This window comes from Brachyistius frenatus, unplaced genomic scaffold (assembly GCF_029030835.1).
Source record: "Brachyistius frenatus isolate BFR_SWC_R1_liver_20210118 unplaced genomic scaffold, ASM2903083v1 Contig_14, whole genome shotgun sequence".
Classification (NCBI taxonomy): domain Eukaryota; kingdom Metazoa; phylum Chordata; class Actinopteri; family Embiotocidae; genus Brachyistius; species Brachyistius frenatus.
This window is the reverse complement of record NW_027210613.1, coordinates 2,294,109-2,310,000: the sequence shown is the minus strand read 5'-3', so window position 1 is coordinate 2,310,000 and position 15,892 is coordinate 2,294,109. Positions and strand designations below refer to the sequence as shown.

Below are 15,892 nucleotides of genomic sequence, written 5' to 3'. Positions count from 1 at the left end.
GCATGTCTAACCTCTGAGACAAGACTGAGCGGTCAGCCACCTGCTGCTGCTCCAAAGGAGCCATCTAAAGAGGGAAAGCAGGGCCACGTCAGGACTCAGTGTTCGTCACATAAGTCATGCAGATGTCAACTGTAAGATTAATGAGACCTGAATACAAAATATTCTAATGTGCTCTGGAATAACAGTTTAAGAGGTGAAGATCAAACAATAATGTGTTGTGTATTGTGACTGCTGCTTCAGCACTTAAATAAATTACAATTTAAGGCTTTTCCACTCTGCACTTGATATTTTAGTCCAGATGAATTTACTATTACAGTAAATTATTCAACCTCAATTTATGCGCTTTGACAGAGAAAAACATAACATTGATGAATACTCACAGGAAGGGTGCTCTCTTTGTCGAGGGTCTTGCGTTTGACACCGCGGGGCGTGGAAGGAGGAGGCATGACGGATTCATCCAAGGTCGTCCTGCTGCCCTCCATCGCAGAGGCTGCCAGCATGCTGGGCTCCTCCATGATAGTCTGGTCTGAGGGACCGATAAGGGAGACGTGAGTCGAATGTAAAAACAAATGTGAGCGCAACCTCGTTCTTCAACCGAATGTCTCAGTGAGGACCTCTGACACCGGGCTCTTTTCTCTCACCCAACTAATAACATGTCTGCTCCGGGGTCTGACCTCGTCTCGTCGCCTCCAGCATAACTTACCAATAACATCTCTGTGCTGACTCATGACCTCCTCTCTTGGCACCTCCGGGTTCTCTAGCTCTTTAAGGAACTCATCCAGACTGTCTGCTTCACCGCCCTTTCTCCTCTTCCTCATCTCATCTGGCACCAGAGGTGTCAGGCAGCGTGTGAACATCTGACAGCAGAGATTTTAACAGTTAAACATGGAGAGAAGTTTTATTATTCAAAAAAAATACACGGCACCTATCTTTATGCAAAGTTTGTCGTGCGCTAGAAATGTGGGAAGAGGAAAAGAAACTGCTATAATTATGCATCAACACATTTTCAATTCAGTATTCAAGAGGGGTACCGTGGGTGAAAGGACAGGGAAAAGGAGTCAAAAGCAATCACTTCCTCCACCTCCAGTTCCTGCAATGTTCTCATTTCAAATCCCACAGCCTGAACTGAATGTCAATGAAAATACAATGTTATGAATTTACTTCCATTAGAGTGCGTCTCAGTCGGACCTACTTGGAGAGTCAGACCTCCGTTGTGGTTCGCTCATTAGTGTTCCCCAAGCAGTAATATTGCTTTAGAGTGATTACAAGCCGAAAGTTTTACTATGCTCACACATACTGGTGAATGCGAATTATTATTTACCCACAAGTATGCATATTTATAAGAGGTGTTTGTTACCTTGAGCAGCCTGGAGTTCCAGAGGGGCTGGGCAGGCAGCGAGAAGAGCTTCTCTACTCCTCCAGTCTCCTTCCACATCATGAGCTTCTTTGTGGGAGGGGCGAGGTCCAGGGTGGTGACGATGTCGGAGTAATCAGATAGCTGAGCCCTGATGGTCTTACTGTCCAATTCTTTCACACTGTCCACAATCAGCTTTCTTTTACGCTTCGCCTTGGTCTCTTTCACTAGAAACAAAAAGAACAACAACAACAACAAAAAAGATTCACTGATGGTACTCTTCATCATTAAAAAGGTACCGTTTCCTCTCCTGTGCTGTCCAGTCATTCAACGCACACGTGCCTGAGCAAATATGTTCTATTTGAATCCCTCCAGCTTTCTGCAAAAGGGTCATAAATGTCATGTATAACTATATGAATGTGGACGGTAGCGTATTTTTATTTTTCCAAGTTTATTTTCATGTATTTTAACCGCATGACTACAGTGACTCTCTAGTGGACTCCAGGTGTTTCCAAATGCAGGAGATGTTCAGTTCAGTCCCGTGTCGACACAAACAGCACCAGAGCTGCCGCTGCTGCACTGCTAACATGCTGCTCATTTGTTATCGGAACAGAATAAGCTTTATTGGCCAGATATGTTTACACATACAAGGAATTTGACTCCGGTTGTAGCTTCTCTCTCAGCGTGCGATGTTGAATATGCTATGTGTTGAGCAGTGACGGCCTGCGGATAAAAACTTGTAGTCATATAGACGCATATACACTTATCGTTATAGTCACAATGTAAGGCCTCAGGCTCTATAGGCCAATTGTATATCAGTGCAGAGTCCTTCTACGGTCTCATTCATTTGCAACATCGCCTACGACTGCACAGTAGAATCAGAGATTATTTTTTAAAGGAACAGCTGTCTTGACACACAAGGTGAAGCAAGATCTCTATTGTTTGTCAAGTCTCCATGATACCACAGTACACACTCTATACGGTCAAATAAACCAATCTCAGTCTGTAGAATTCCCTTTTGCTGTGAAGTGTGTGTGTAGGCACCATTTACTACGAGTTCCCACTTTTAATCTCGAGTGAAATTGGAAATACCAAATGGTCAAAATTTGAGACTAAAAGACGACAAAAATGATACAAAGAGGAAAAATAAATGTAAAAATAAGATTTTCTTTAAATGCAGCCTGTTATCACTAAAGAGAAAGAGGGTCTTACCAGTGATGTCAATGGGCTCCAGCGCAAAGGCTTCCTCCTCATTGTGAACCAGAGTGGTCTGCTCTGTCTGGTCAGCCATTGCTGGCAGCGGCTCCACTGGTCCGGAGTCTGGACTCTCTGGACCCGCTAGATGGACACAAAATGATATTACCCCTTTAACCACCGATACACTGTGCATGCCACATGACGAAGCAGGTTTTATCTGCAGTGTTCGTACAACTGTGCTTTACTTACGTGACTGGAGGTTGTCAAAGTCGTCCTCATCATCTCCGTGATCTGGAGGCATCATGACACTTTCTGTGATAGCTGGAGGATCATCGAAGATGCCGCCTCCGTCTTCAGAGCTCAGCAGCTTGTCAACTGAGAAAGAAGAGATCGATCTTTATTACTTTGTCATAAACATCTCTCGGAACAACTTTAAATGGTGGCACAACAAAGCCTACAGTTATTACAGAAATAAAATATTGCTCACCCAGCATCCCTCCATCACTGTTGCCCATGGAACCGTCCCCAAAGTCATCATACTCCATGTGGTTGGATTTGTCAGGGAGGTTAGCTGGACCAGGCTCAGGCTCAAGCAAAAGGTTAGAGGCCGTGGCACCATGCATGATGTCCTCCTCAAATGTGCTGGCATCACGCATCATCTCTCGGTCGTCCATACCAAAGTCAGCTAGAGACAACGGTAGGTTGTCGTTATAAATATGAACAATTTATTTACATAACACTTCTATTATTTTGACAAAATGTAATGTTATGTCTAAAATATGTACCACCTACAATATGATAGGTGGGTGGGTTGAGTGTCAACAGCAGCATTTTAGTTGTGTCCTACCAAAGTCATTGTCTTGTAACAGGCTGAGGTTGCCAACATCTTCCCTCATGGTGATCTCTTCTACTCTGCTCTGGTTCAGGGTGAACTGCTGGGCCACATCTATGTCACTGTTTGAAAAGAAACGCACACAAAAAAAGACACCAGTGTTGAGTGCAACAGTTGCCGCTGATGTTCTCCATATCAAGCAGCCACATCGACTCACGCTTCTGGAGTGTAAAATTAATTTGTACTTAGGAACAATTGACGTTATTAATTATTTTTTTTACACACCATTTCATTTCCAACTGGCCATGTCTTGACATGCATCGAAAAACCCAAACAATAAACTTGATTTTATTGTTTGTGATAGAGGCATATACAGAAAAGAAAAGACTTTATGCTTTTAGGCCATCCTGTGTGCTTTCAAAATGCTGTAAAACATGCTGCGGCAAAATGTCATCAACACAACTCTGAACTGTGTTAGAAAGGTAATGGATGAACTTTTAGTGGACACATAAACAGTCGCCAGATTTCTGCTGCAACACAAAGCACCAGTACACTGTGGACATAAGGGGAAGCTGCTTGAAGAACACAAACATAAACCACGCCAGTGATTTTGACAGCAGCATGGGTCCTGTCCTCCATGCAGTTGTTCCTTTAACCGCTAAGAGTGTTTAATAGAAAAGACATGATGAAATGTAATTAACTTACTCCAGATCAGGAAGTGGCTGGTCGAAGTCATGGAACTCCTCGGGTAAGGTGATGGCATTGTATGCTGCCTCTCTGTTTTCCTCAGGTAGATCCACAACACCTGAACACACAAGTAACAAGTTGGTTATAAACATACAACTGTGCTCGATGGTCCCATCTTAAAAACAACAACCGTACCAAGTTTGGAAAATAGATGTTTTTGTTTTGGGGAAGCACAAACTCACAAATTCAGAAAATGTTTTGAGAAGAGAAAAACTAGTTTATCTTGTTGGTTTGACTTACCTGGCCTAAAAGCCATTTTGATCTTGATGAAGGCTTCATTACAATCAGCAAGCAGGTACTTGGCCTTCCTGTGGTAGATTCTCACCACCCCAAGGAGCAAGTGGCCTGATGTACGCAAAGCCATCTTCACCTAAAAGAAAAAAAAGTCCCAGAAAAACACTGTAAGCAATTCATCACATCAAAGAAAATTCACGCTTATAGGTTACTCTTTTATAATGTCTTTTCATTTTAAGAATTATGAATTGGTTGTTTTCAAAAAGCTCTGTGATTAACCTACAGCTGGAAACACAAATGCTGCTTTAATGTGTTTCTATTTCTACTTAAACAGCTCTGGATGTGAGCAAGACTCAAGCCTGCAGAGTGAACACAAAACCTGTCGCAGGACCACCAGAATCCAGAAACTGTACTTTTTGTCTTTTTACCTTGGGCGAGATGATGCTCTCCACACTGCTCTCCAAGTTGCATTCAAATACATGAGCCTTGGTCAGCTTTTTGTCCCAATGGGCCGCCAGCCAGATCTTGGCTAGCGGCCCACGTTTGCTGAGGACAAAGTGGGCGTAGAACATTGCCCCGGTTCCCCTGGTTCACACGTTCACACTGTGGTATGGTTTACCTGGAAAACAGAATGAAATCATGCATATTTAAGGAAAAGCTTTCTAAAAGATCAGAACAGATACAAAAACTAAATACCAACAGGCAAAACACAAACTTGCAGCACACGAGACAGTGCTGTTTTCAGCCAAATCGTGCAATAACCTCCTCCATATCTCTGGCAGTTTATGACACTGGGACAAGGGGGGGGGGGGGGGGGTATTTGTCCAGAAATTTGCTGAACAGCTGCACAGAATCAATGTGTCATGATGATGAGCGATAAGAAAAAAAAAATTATATTTTAGTTAGGAAACAAAACAGAAAACTATTTCCTGAATATCAAGCTTAAAAATGCAATATTGGGCATCCAACACCTACCAGAATAACCCGGCTATTATATATATATATATATATATATTTATTTATATATTTATTATTATACTTATTTTGAAAGGGATTGATAGTCTTGTCTGATGAGTAAAGACCAAACACCATTAGTCAGCATTAACATATCGCTTACGTTAACCCTAAAATAAACAAAAGTCACATCTACGTGTTTACTTGGTATTTTTTTTTTGCTAGATATACATTATGAAACTTTAAAAAGTAATTCACTGTCGCTAAAACATAAAACGCGGTTATCGATATCTGGAAAATGAGATTTTAAATGTTATCAAAACAAGTTCAGCCTATTTCCCGGTGTGGGAGGCAAACACTGTAAATGCACATCTTCCTGAGGAAACCGGGCTCTTTTCCCTCCTCCTCGACTTTATAACAACAACAAAACAAAACAAATGTAGAAGTAGACGGTGTGTGTACTTTATGCAGCGTGACACGTTAAAAGCGCCAACATGCTGGTCGGTGTCCGCCAGTAAATAGTCGGCGCCCATCAAGTGGGATGAACTAAATTAGCCGCCAGCTAACTACAAAAAGCTCAAGTTAAAAACTACAGCATTTATAAAACTAATTTGCACGATAAAAAAAATTAAAAAAAAAAAAAAAGCAAGCAAACCACTCGGGAACAAGGCGCCTACCGACGCCTGATCGTACTTTTCTTTTTTAACACAGCACAACACTGCGTTAGCCACCAGCTAACGGCTCCTCGTCCAGCGAAGGCCGCAGCGAATAAACTCAAAACGTGCGCGTTTTGTTTTACCTCGTAAAACGCAGTAAACTACGCGTAAATATTTCCGCTGCAAACACACTCACCGACAGTCCCCTCTTTAGAGTGAAATCCCAGTGATTAGGTTATTTCTCCCACCGAGTTCCCCCCTGTTGTACTCATTAAAACAGCCAAGATGGCGCCAGTCGCCTTCCTCCCGCTCACTGCTGTCCTTTTAAAATCGGCAGGATGTTTACAGTCAAAAATGGCGGAGGAGGAGTCTGTGAGAACGGCCTGCTGTAAGCACCGGGGGCCGATAGAGGGCGCTGTGGGAACGTAATGCGGGGATAATATATATATATAATGTTGGTATTATTTACCAGTGAGTCCTGATAGTAATTTAATTACTATTATCAGCGCTCCTATTAGGTCGTTGTCTTTTATTAAGGGTTGACTTCCCACTGAGATAACTAAATGTCCAATACAATGCAATTGTGTGTACTATAGTGTATTTTTTTTTTTTTTTTTTTTTTTTTTTTTGTTTTTGGGGGGGGGGTATGACTGCCTGCCTCCTCTGCTCCCATTTTCAACTGTCCCATCTGGTCTTTTTTTTTTTTTTTTTCCCTCCCAACGTCATAACACGGACTGTTATGACCCCTTATAGTGACCCACATTCATCAGCAGTCGAAGACATTTTGATATGACAATCTGACATGTTTTAGCAGGAAAAGCACAGGATCAATTAATAACTTAAGTAACACTAGTTGAAGTCCGTTCAGGTGCCCCAGTTTTGCGTCCCAGGTATCGTGCATGCTGTCTTATTGGCTTGGCCTGCTGCAACACTTATATGGAACAGAGCCACTGCTGTTGCTTTACTGCCATGATGAAATACTGCACCTGCTGTGAGAAAGGCCCAGCACTGGCTGGTCACGTTACTGGTCAATGGATGAGTCAACCAATCAGTCATGATAAATTCAAACTAAATTTAAAGATAAAAAAAAAAAAAATGTGATTCACGGTACATTAGGAGGAAACACTCTGAAAGTACCAATTCAGCCCTCAGTGTGCAGTGAACTGGACATCCATGCAGACTGTAAAACCAGTTTCCCAACAGTATATCAGATACAGACGATAAGGAACATGCCTGACAGACACACTGACTCATCTACAATCAAATTGCAGAATCCAATAGAGCGGGTTTGTCTCATAGGCAACGGCATCTGTTGCAGTGGAGCTGCTGCCAGTTCAGCATGTTTATAATTTCCCAGCAGCAGAGCTCCATGTCGCTGTACAGAGTAGAGGCCATGCTATGTTCAATTTAGTGTTTATGTATCTGCTTTGTTTGAGAAATGATTTGCACAGTTAATGTAAGTCACATTCGACGAACATCTACGCAGATCTGAATATCTGCGGTGACAATACTGAGGGATAACAAGGTAAAGTCAGAAAGTCTGATAATGCTTCAAAATAACAGTCAGTAAGCATGTATTTGCAAGAGAAGTGATTACCAAAATATTTAGATGTGAAAATGTGCTGCATTGTACACATTTTCTCATTGATATATTATTGATCTCGGGCAAACTACCAAATATCTTAAAATGGTGATGAATGGAAAAGTGGATGAAGGTTTTCAATGTGTTGCATCAGATTTATGAAGATATTAAATCAAGCTGTTTTTGTGCAGATATCCAACACCTTGTGCAGCTTGTGCAGAAAATGATGTGTGACACATTTTAACACAGCGCTGCACAGCCATAGTCTGGGTGCTGACACAGTTTCGGGCTCCCATCTGTTAAACAAGATAATTTTACCCAGATAGCTGATTCCTGTCTGCTGCTATGATGTGACAGATACGTCTAAACAGCCTCCGAGCAGCCAGCCACTACTACGCTGACGCTCTCCTGCTTTAGATGAGCTACTTTGTTTGACGCACAAAGTGTGAGTCACAAAGCCTGAACATCTGATTATCTCCACATACCAAAACAGAAGTATATTATTATCTGCACAGCTGTATGAAGTGCAGCATCTTGTGTTTTGGATGTGCTGTAGTATTCTCATACATGCACACGACAAACAGACAAACAAAACCCACTCAGAGGAAATGAAGGCAAACAGGCAGCCGCCGATTTTTATCTAGCCAAACGCTGAAGAGTTGGACCAATTTAATCCTGTGAAACAAATTGTTTTGGGCTATTAACACCATAATGTGCTGAATCTTAATGTATTAAATCATGTCGCCACAGGGAGCCTCATCTACTCTTCTGTAACTGCTTGTCTGTGAGGAGCTGTGTGATATTTAATCGTAGTCACTGCAGATTCTGTTAAAGTACATTTTTATCTTGTGTTCTTCTCTGTAAATGTCTCATTTAGTGATATATAGTATTTGATACAGCGATGGATTTTCATTTTATTATTTTTTTTTATATACAGTCATGATAAACAAAAAATCCTTTGGAAAATAGTTGCAAGCCCCCATAATAATTCATCTAAAAGTGAAGGAGTTTTTTTCCCCTAAATATAGTTATATGTATGCAGCGATGCCTCCAACTCCGCTTTAAAACACAACAAGGGAACATGTGGTGGTTTTAGTTGCAATGTTGAAAATAAATTTAACTCAAAAAGACAGATGTTATCATGACAACATCATTTCCCCACATACCAAGGAAGCAACTTTGGATACAGATTTGTAGAATACATAATGAGTTATGAGGCCAAATGCAACAAAAACAATTCTTTCTACTCTTTCACAAGCTTGAGTGTATCTTCAACCATTTCACTCAGCGTGGTGCAATGATATCTGATGGAGAGATGATAGAAAAAAGGAGGGGCATTGCTCCAGTTTGGCCCCGAGTCACAGCACTTAATCCTACAGCAGGGAGGAGTCCTGGCTGCATGCAAACAGAGATCCATCTCCACAGCACCTCATCAGTAGGACTGGGAGAAAATGAACTGATTTGCATACCATTAAATCATACAAGACTTTTGGCAGTGAATGGGCCTCCTGGGTATCGTGAAACTCCCTGACTGTGAAGTTTCACTCCTTGGTTTATCGATGATCACATCTTTCCACTATCTACACATCTGGATCTTGTCCTTTATTTCAGATTTTTACCACGTCACGCAGAGTAATCGTGATCTTAGTGTGACTGTGAAAATGGTTTTGCGTTTGGTGTGACACAAGATAATTCCTCCTGAGAGGGCACCTGTCCAGCTTTTACATAGTGCACATCCCCCCGCCCCCACACAATTTAGTGTGTGTGTGTGTGTGTGTGTGTGTGTGTGTGTGTGCGTGTGTGTGTTTGGGGTGGTGGCAGTTTCTCCTGTAGCTGCTGCTCCAGCTGAGTTGGCAGCTCTCGTGCTCCATGGGATCATCCTGGATAGATGCTGTTATTTATGCAGCGTGTCTAAACCAATCATCCTGACACAGATTTATGTAAACACTGCAGTTTCTTGGCATAAGATGAAGTTCACACGCACACAGAGGAAGCTAAAGGTATTATTTAGTTTGGCTCGGGCTCGGTGGGCGCAGTGCGGGCAGGTCAGAGAGGGATGACAAGGTGAAATAGAGTAAAGGGACTCTGCGGTGTGCGTATCCAGGGGAGTGTGTCCAAAATTCAAACTTCATTTACAAGAAAATTAAGACCAGAAACACACAGAGACAGTCATTTATATCAAACATTTTATTTGTTGATGTTTTCCATTTATTTTTATAAAATTCATTTACAAAATTGTGATTTTTTTTTTTTTTTTCCTCTATCTTTCCATTTTAATCTCTATAAAATTAGGTCTGCAGTTACAGAAGAGAGTGAAGGAAGCAGGCAGAGGTTCATTCGAGACACAATCCTGTCTGATAAATACTGTGTTTGTGTGCGAGAATGTAATGTGTATTACATGTATTACTAGTTGTCAAGAGCAGGATTAGGGGCAGGGGGGCATCTGGGGGGCCTCGCAAGTATAGTAATACAAGGCAGTATGTGTTGGGAGGAGTTCCTCTAACAGACAAGGCAGGAATGTTAGTATCAGATGTGTGGTGGGAAGTCTCAGTCTCATTCTAGTGTTAAACAAAATCCTTCAGGGTGCCATTACATCTTACTGGGTGTTCATACAGAAAACAAACAAAACAACCTACAATGAAAAACAGGGACCAGTTTCTTGCACAAGGCCAATGAGGAAAAACAAAACAAAACAAAAATCAGTATTTCTTCTGAAGGCACATCAATATATCACCACCAGCCCTCTGAAACATGAACGCAAAGGAAGAGAAACATAAAAGAGAGAGAAAGTGTCATCTTAAATATTGCACCGAGTTCATTTCTGAAATTTGATTCTGTTTACGACCGTGTTCACGTGTCTTGATAGTACCGTGTTGGGTTACACTCGGATTGTTTATTTGCTGTCAAGCTGATAGCACATTCTCAGAAGTGGAAAATACCAGGCAGGACCCGTCTCTTCTCACACAGCGACTCTTTCCCTCCTTTTCCCACTCTCTATACAGACAGAAAAATACTTAACGAACCCAATAAATACGGGAATGCATGGCATTCCTCATATCAGATGAAAGAAGAACATGAAAGAAGACCATGAACAAATTCATGAATGCTCCATTGGCACATGCTGGGGTCAGTGAAGGACTGTGGAGCTTCTCAAAACAATCTTTTGTTTTTATCTTTCACACAAAAAGAAGAAAAGAAAGAAGCTGAAGCTACCAGAGGATGTGTCGGGGGAGTTTGTTCAACTTGATGATGCACTGATTTAAAAACACAAGTGCCCGTGCGAGACTCACTGAATTACAACATTTTGAGATAACATGATATGAAGACAAAAACAATTAAGCTTGTTTGTTAATGGATCCAAACAATTAAAGTCAGTCAGTCTGTTGATCCAGCAGCATAAAACCCCCAATGTCATGTCCACTGACAGTTAGCAGAGATTCGCAGCAAATGAGACGTGTCTCTCAGATTAAAAAGAGAACAAATAGAAACTGATAACGGTGGCATTTACGAGACATACTGAATTATGGAACATCTTCGTTTTACATTTTGCTTCTTGAACGTGGCCCGCTTGCAGTGGCACAAAGCCAATCTGATGTTTGGGTGGCTGCTTAAATCTGTGATTATCAGAGACATTTCTCATTATTTGTATTGATGTTAAAGAAATATCACAAATGGGAATAACCATTTACTTGAGCCTTTTGAGCAAAGTGAGCCTTCTAGCAGTGTCACAAGCACCTGGTCGTCTTTGTTCATACCAAGTGGGAAAAACAGTAGTCTGCTCAGCGTGATGCCAACTGTGACACAGCCGAGACGACGAAAGCAGTGTTAGCCCATGTCAAGTACTTGTCAGCCCGATCTGCTGCCAAACTTCCCACCGGACAAAATTAAATTGGGTCTATGGCATAGAGATGCGTTTCCTGGCTTTCACAGTGGTTCGTGTTTCAAACAGACCATTGGTTGGCTCAATTGGCAAGCTCAGCCTCCCTTAACCAAGGCAACTCATACGATCATGTATTGTTCTTCAGGCCAGCACGCTTTCAAGTTCACATTCGAGCTCGTCATTTAAACCTTTACGAACAAAACGAAAAGAGGCATGAAGAGGATTTCTTGCTAAAATGGAAACAGGGAATCTCACTGACTTTTCTCTGCAGTTCTGTTCAATATGCGAGGAAACTGTGTCTGTTCCCACAGAGCACATCTAGCTGGGTACTGTGGCTTTGAGACCCGGAGGGAAAACATGATTACAATGGTACATAATAATAATTTTGTTTGTTCAACTGAATTAAAAAAAAAACCTGATTTTCGTTACTTTGTAGAGGGAAAATATGTGAATGCTGACCTGAAGAATTTAAGAGCCATAGTTTCATCAATTATAAAGAAAATTACAAATCATGAAAAAAAAAGAAAAAAAAAAGAAAGCAGCAAGATCAAGGTGCTCAATCTGCACCATGTCTTTTTCTCATACTCCCAGATCCCATTAGATTAACTGTGAGGCACTGTGAATGTCAGATCACTATCAGAACCAGGTTCTGCGGTCGAGGGCTCGTCGTTCTTCTCTGAATCCACCCTACTGTTGGTTTTAATTAAGACAATACAGAGAGAGTAGTGCTGGCCATTCATTCACTGTATAAAAAAATAGCTAAACACAATCCAAAATAGTGTTATCCTCTTCATAATTATCAATAATCAGTCAGCAAAAACTTTCAGGAACCTGTGCATAGTGTACAGAGCAGGCAGTCACTTTCGGTGGGCTGGAGTTGGGAGTGGCTCGCCACTTTTTGGGACACTGAAGCAGCGAGCGATGATTTCCGACTCCAGGAACACTTCGGTTCAAAGTCGAGCAGTTTGAAGTCCTCGGGTGTCCTTCAGTGGTTGGTAGTCATGTGCTCAGGTTCCCCGCCCAAGTACACGAGAGCAGGGTAGGAAGGAGAAATGTAGGCGGTACAAAGGAGGCCGACAAATGTGGTGTCCTTCTAGTTTCTCTTTCCTCCTCTTCCTCTGCACCTGATCCAATTTGGTTCTCCACTGATCCATCCACGAAATCACGGAAAGGCTTCTCCGTATGTCCGCCCCCTCGCTCTTTCTTTGTTGTGTCCGGAGAGCGGGGGGGGCTCAGAAGGGTTATAGCCTCTCGATGTCCCTGTACTTCTTCCGCAGTATGGACACCTGGTCTTTGAACAGGACCGGGTCCAGCCTCATCTGAGAGTGGACGAGGGGCATGGTGCCAAACCAGTTGGCAAACTTGTTCATGCAGGTCTGACGCTGGGCAAAATGATCCGGGTCGGCCCAGCGAGACGCCCGGGAGCTCTGTGGACGGGAGGTGGAGGGTGGTGATAGACGGAGGGGGGAGGAAGGGTAAGATTCAGGCAGTGCAGGAAAAAGAGATCAACAATATGAATAATGCATCACCAATCATTGTGACCTTTCAGAGCCTATTGTAAATATTCATAAGCTTCTTTTACTGAAGGCCATTTTGCAAGGAAATACATTTCAAATTTTCAAATGATTACTGTTGTTTTTTTTCCCTGTCAGCAAACATTGTTAAGGATTATGTGTGTGACGTGTCTAAAGGCCATCAGCCTCTAGAATGAGCAATATTTACAGTAATCCCTGAACAATCACTAATTCATAAAAATATCAATAACATCGTGTCTGTATAGCTTCAGCTGTAAAGTAAAATGAACTACAGGATAAATTCACTTCCTCACCTGTCCCATCATGGTTTCCTTGTATTGTTTCTTCTGGGTGACCTTGATGGGTGGAAGTTTAGACACCGATGACACCAGAAAATTCATCAAAATGTCCTCGCAGTTGGACATCTGGTCGACCATGGTCTTCAGACTGGCTGGAAGGTAGGCGGTGTACAAGTAGTGGTAGTATCTGAAGGAGAGGAAGGAACGAGTGAGCGGCGCGATGAGCAGGTCAAATGGAGAAACTGCGTTAAACTGAATGGAAACAGCAAAGTGTCAGTACTTGTGATAGATGGCGGCTCCAGTCAGCACCATGGAGTAGTCGTTGGTCCATTTGGAGGTGTAGCCCCAGCGCTCCTTGTTGCTGTCCCAGAAGTGACTGCGGGCCGGGTAACCCACAATGCGGTCGGGGAAACTCTGCCACACCGTCAACGCAAAGTCGACCTGGATCGAGATCACAGAGAGACGAAGAGAGGACGGAAGACATGAGGCCAAGAAAACCAAATAAGATGCCAAATAAGATTAGAAAATCATAAGCTAGAAATTGATATTTGATGTAGTTCTCTGTCAGTCTGACCTCTGTGGTGGAGAGCACGGTGTCCTCGTCCAGACTGAGTACAGCGTCAGTGGGGATGGTGTTGTAGGGCAGAAAGCGACTGCTTATCACCTGGTGTGGTTGGAAACAGACAGGGGAGCAGGACGTGACTGCACGCTCACAGGGAGTCAACACTTTTACAATGCAGCTGGATACCAACTATCGGTATATGACCGAGAGGTAAGTCGCTCCGGCGAGCAGCACAACCAGTTTCTTCATGTGTTTGTGTTTCATCTTGCTGCATTAAGCCACATGTACAAGCTGACGAAACAGCAATGACAGCTTTTTACTAATAAGCTTAAAACTACAAGCTGTTGAGTGTGTTTCCATCCCTGATGAGCCCTGTAGCATCTTCTTTTTGGCAAAAGTGCCACGAGGTGGTTTCCAATTTTAGAAGTAAGGGCATACAGTTCTTAATGCCAGCTTCAATCGAAATATTGAGTGTGGGTTTCTGTCTCCGATAGCAACGACTTTGTTAGCCATGTTGGCGTTCAACCCACGGGACCTTGGCAAAAGAAACATTTGAGGAAGAACTTAAACTTCACTGGAACCAAGTCAGCATTGACGTCCCTGTCAAGCCCCTCTGTACTCCATGCCAGTCACATCCCTGACGGGTTACATAATTCTGCAGTTTTCTTTTAAACTAGTGGCTTCATTTTGCCTTGAACACTTGTTTACAGTATCAGAGAGCTGATGTAACAGATATCTAATCTTTTTCCTGCTGTTTGGCAGTGACCCACCTTTCTAGCAGCTTTTATAACTTAAAATTCAAGTCTTTTCCACCCGTAGGCCTGTTTTACTTACTTCGAAATCCAGTAAATCTACAGTAGGTTTAGCTGGCATTCCTTTACAAGACATTTCCTACCATCCTCCTCATGAGACAGGAAGGTTGGGGGGGTTTGAATTAGGAAAGGATGAAAGAGCAGGATTTTATGGCAAGAATTATTTCTAAATTTAAACCTAAAAATTTTTAAATGGTAAATTAAAAAGCTGCAGTGACTTCTCAAATCAAGCCCCCCAACAAAACTGCTGGGTCCCTGCTGTTTACCAATGTGTGTCTCAAAATGAAGGCTTCTGACGAAGGATGCAAAATGGCAGCAGTAACGTACGTAATGAGAGAAGCATATGGCTGAGCTTCTTACCTTGCTTTCTCCTTCGATAACAATAACAGGGACCGAGGTGGCGGGCCAGCGGTGCTTGGCAGGAAGTGGCTTGTCACAGTTCCACAGAACGATAACCTGCACAAAGGGAAGACAACATGTTCAGATTCAGATTCAGAATCCCATTCAAGGAATTTGACTCCAGTGGTAACTTGCTTTCAATGTACTTACTCAGAAACAAACATAAATAGACATATATACAAATATACAGCTAGAAATGGCGCAATTGTGCATAGTGCAGATGGAAGACTTATTGACCAGGAGTTGACACTATTTCACATTTATTTATTTCACATATTTATGTAATTCACCTCTTTACATATGTATGCATATGCATCTACTGAGACACATGTTAGAATAGAAGTCTTTTAATTTTTGACAATCCATGTCCGGTAAGACAATATATCTATAAACCAACAATAATTCAAAGGACTCCTTATGAAACTGCATATCTATTTTCAGAACTGTCACACCACCTACATGACAGCGGCACACTGTAAATGCTAATCCAAAATGTACTGACATCTCAGCTGTACAGTTCTACATCCAAGAAAACTCAATTCACAATTTCTGTCAACTTGCAAGAAATTGACTGTTCACATTGAAGCCCTGCAAAACAAATCCCAAAGACATAGCAGTTAAAATGCTACCACGAACCCATTAACCCAATACATTACTGTTATTATGTGCAATTTGGATGTTTGACGTCACACGGTTCTGCAGGTATGATTTCTTACTGTATATCTCCTGCAGTGTGTTTTAATACACTCTAAAAAACATGTGTAGAGAGAGGAGTGTTTTTGTGGATGTGCTGTAGCAGGAATGTTTGCACACTATTTGGAAAACCTCCCTTCATCTCTCCAGCATGAATAAGATATCATGAATAATGAG

The 15,892-nt window shown here is 42.1% G+C and overlaps 2 protein-coding genes across 2 annotated transcripts in view; both read right to left on the bottom strand.

Annotated features, from left to right (window-relative positions):
* LOC138617839 (double-strand-break repair protein rad21 homolog A-like) overlaps positions 1-6,299 on the bottom strand; it is a 7,927-nt gene extending 1,628 nt beyond the window's left edge. The window contains exons 1-12 of the mRNA XM_069693150.1: positions 6,171-6,299; positions 4,793-4,983; positions 4,371-4,500; positions 4,089-4,188; positions 3,399-3,505; positions 3,039-3,236; positions 2,801-2,926; positions 2,567-2,692; positions 1,358-1,581; positions 704-857; positions 381-526; positions 1-64 (exon numbers count right to left, since the gene is read on the bottom strand). The exon at positions 1-64 is cut by the window's left edge and continues 116 nt beyond it. Coding sequence (XP_069549251.1) covers positions 1-64; positions 381-526; positions 704-857; positions 1,358-1,581; positions 2,567-2,692; positions 2,801-2,926; positions 3,039-3,236; positions 3,399-3,505; positions 4,089-4,188; positions 4,371-4,500; positions 4,793-4,936 — 1,519 coding nt within the window. The 5' untranslated portion in view covers positions 4,937-4,983; positions 6,171-6,299. The remainder of the gene's footprint in view (positions 65-380; positions 527-703; positions 858-1,357; positions 1,582-2,566; positions 2,693-2,800; positions 2,927-3,038; positions 3,237-3,398; positions 3,506-4,088; positions 4,189-4,370; positions 4,501-4,792; positions 4,984-6,170) is intronic.
* A 3,522-nt stretch (positions 6,300-9,821) lies between these two features.
* LOC138617841 (exostosin-1a-like) overlaps positions 9,822-15,892 on the bottom strand; it is a 37,434-nt gene continuing 31,363 nt past the window's right edge. The window contains exons 7-11 of the mRNA XM_069693153.1: positions 14,984-15,079; positions 13,824-13,913; positions 13,530-13,690; positions 13,265-13,436; positions 9,822-12,863 (exon numbers count right to left, since the gene is read on the bottom strand). Coding sequence (XP_069549254.1) covers positions 12,678-12,863; positions 13,265-13,436; positions 13,530-13,690; positions 13,824-13,913; positions 14,984-15,079 — 705 coding nt within the window. The 3' untranslated portion in view covers positions 9,822-12,677. The remainder of the gene's footprint in view (positions 12,864-13,264; positions 13,437-13,529; positions 13,691-13,823; positions 13,914-14,983; positions 15,080-15,892) is intronic.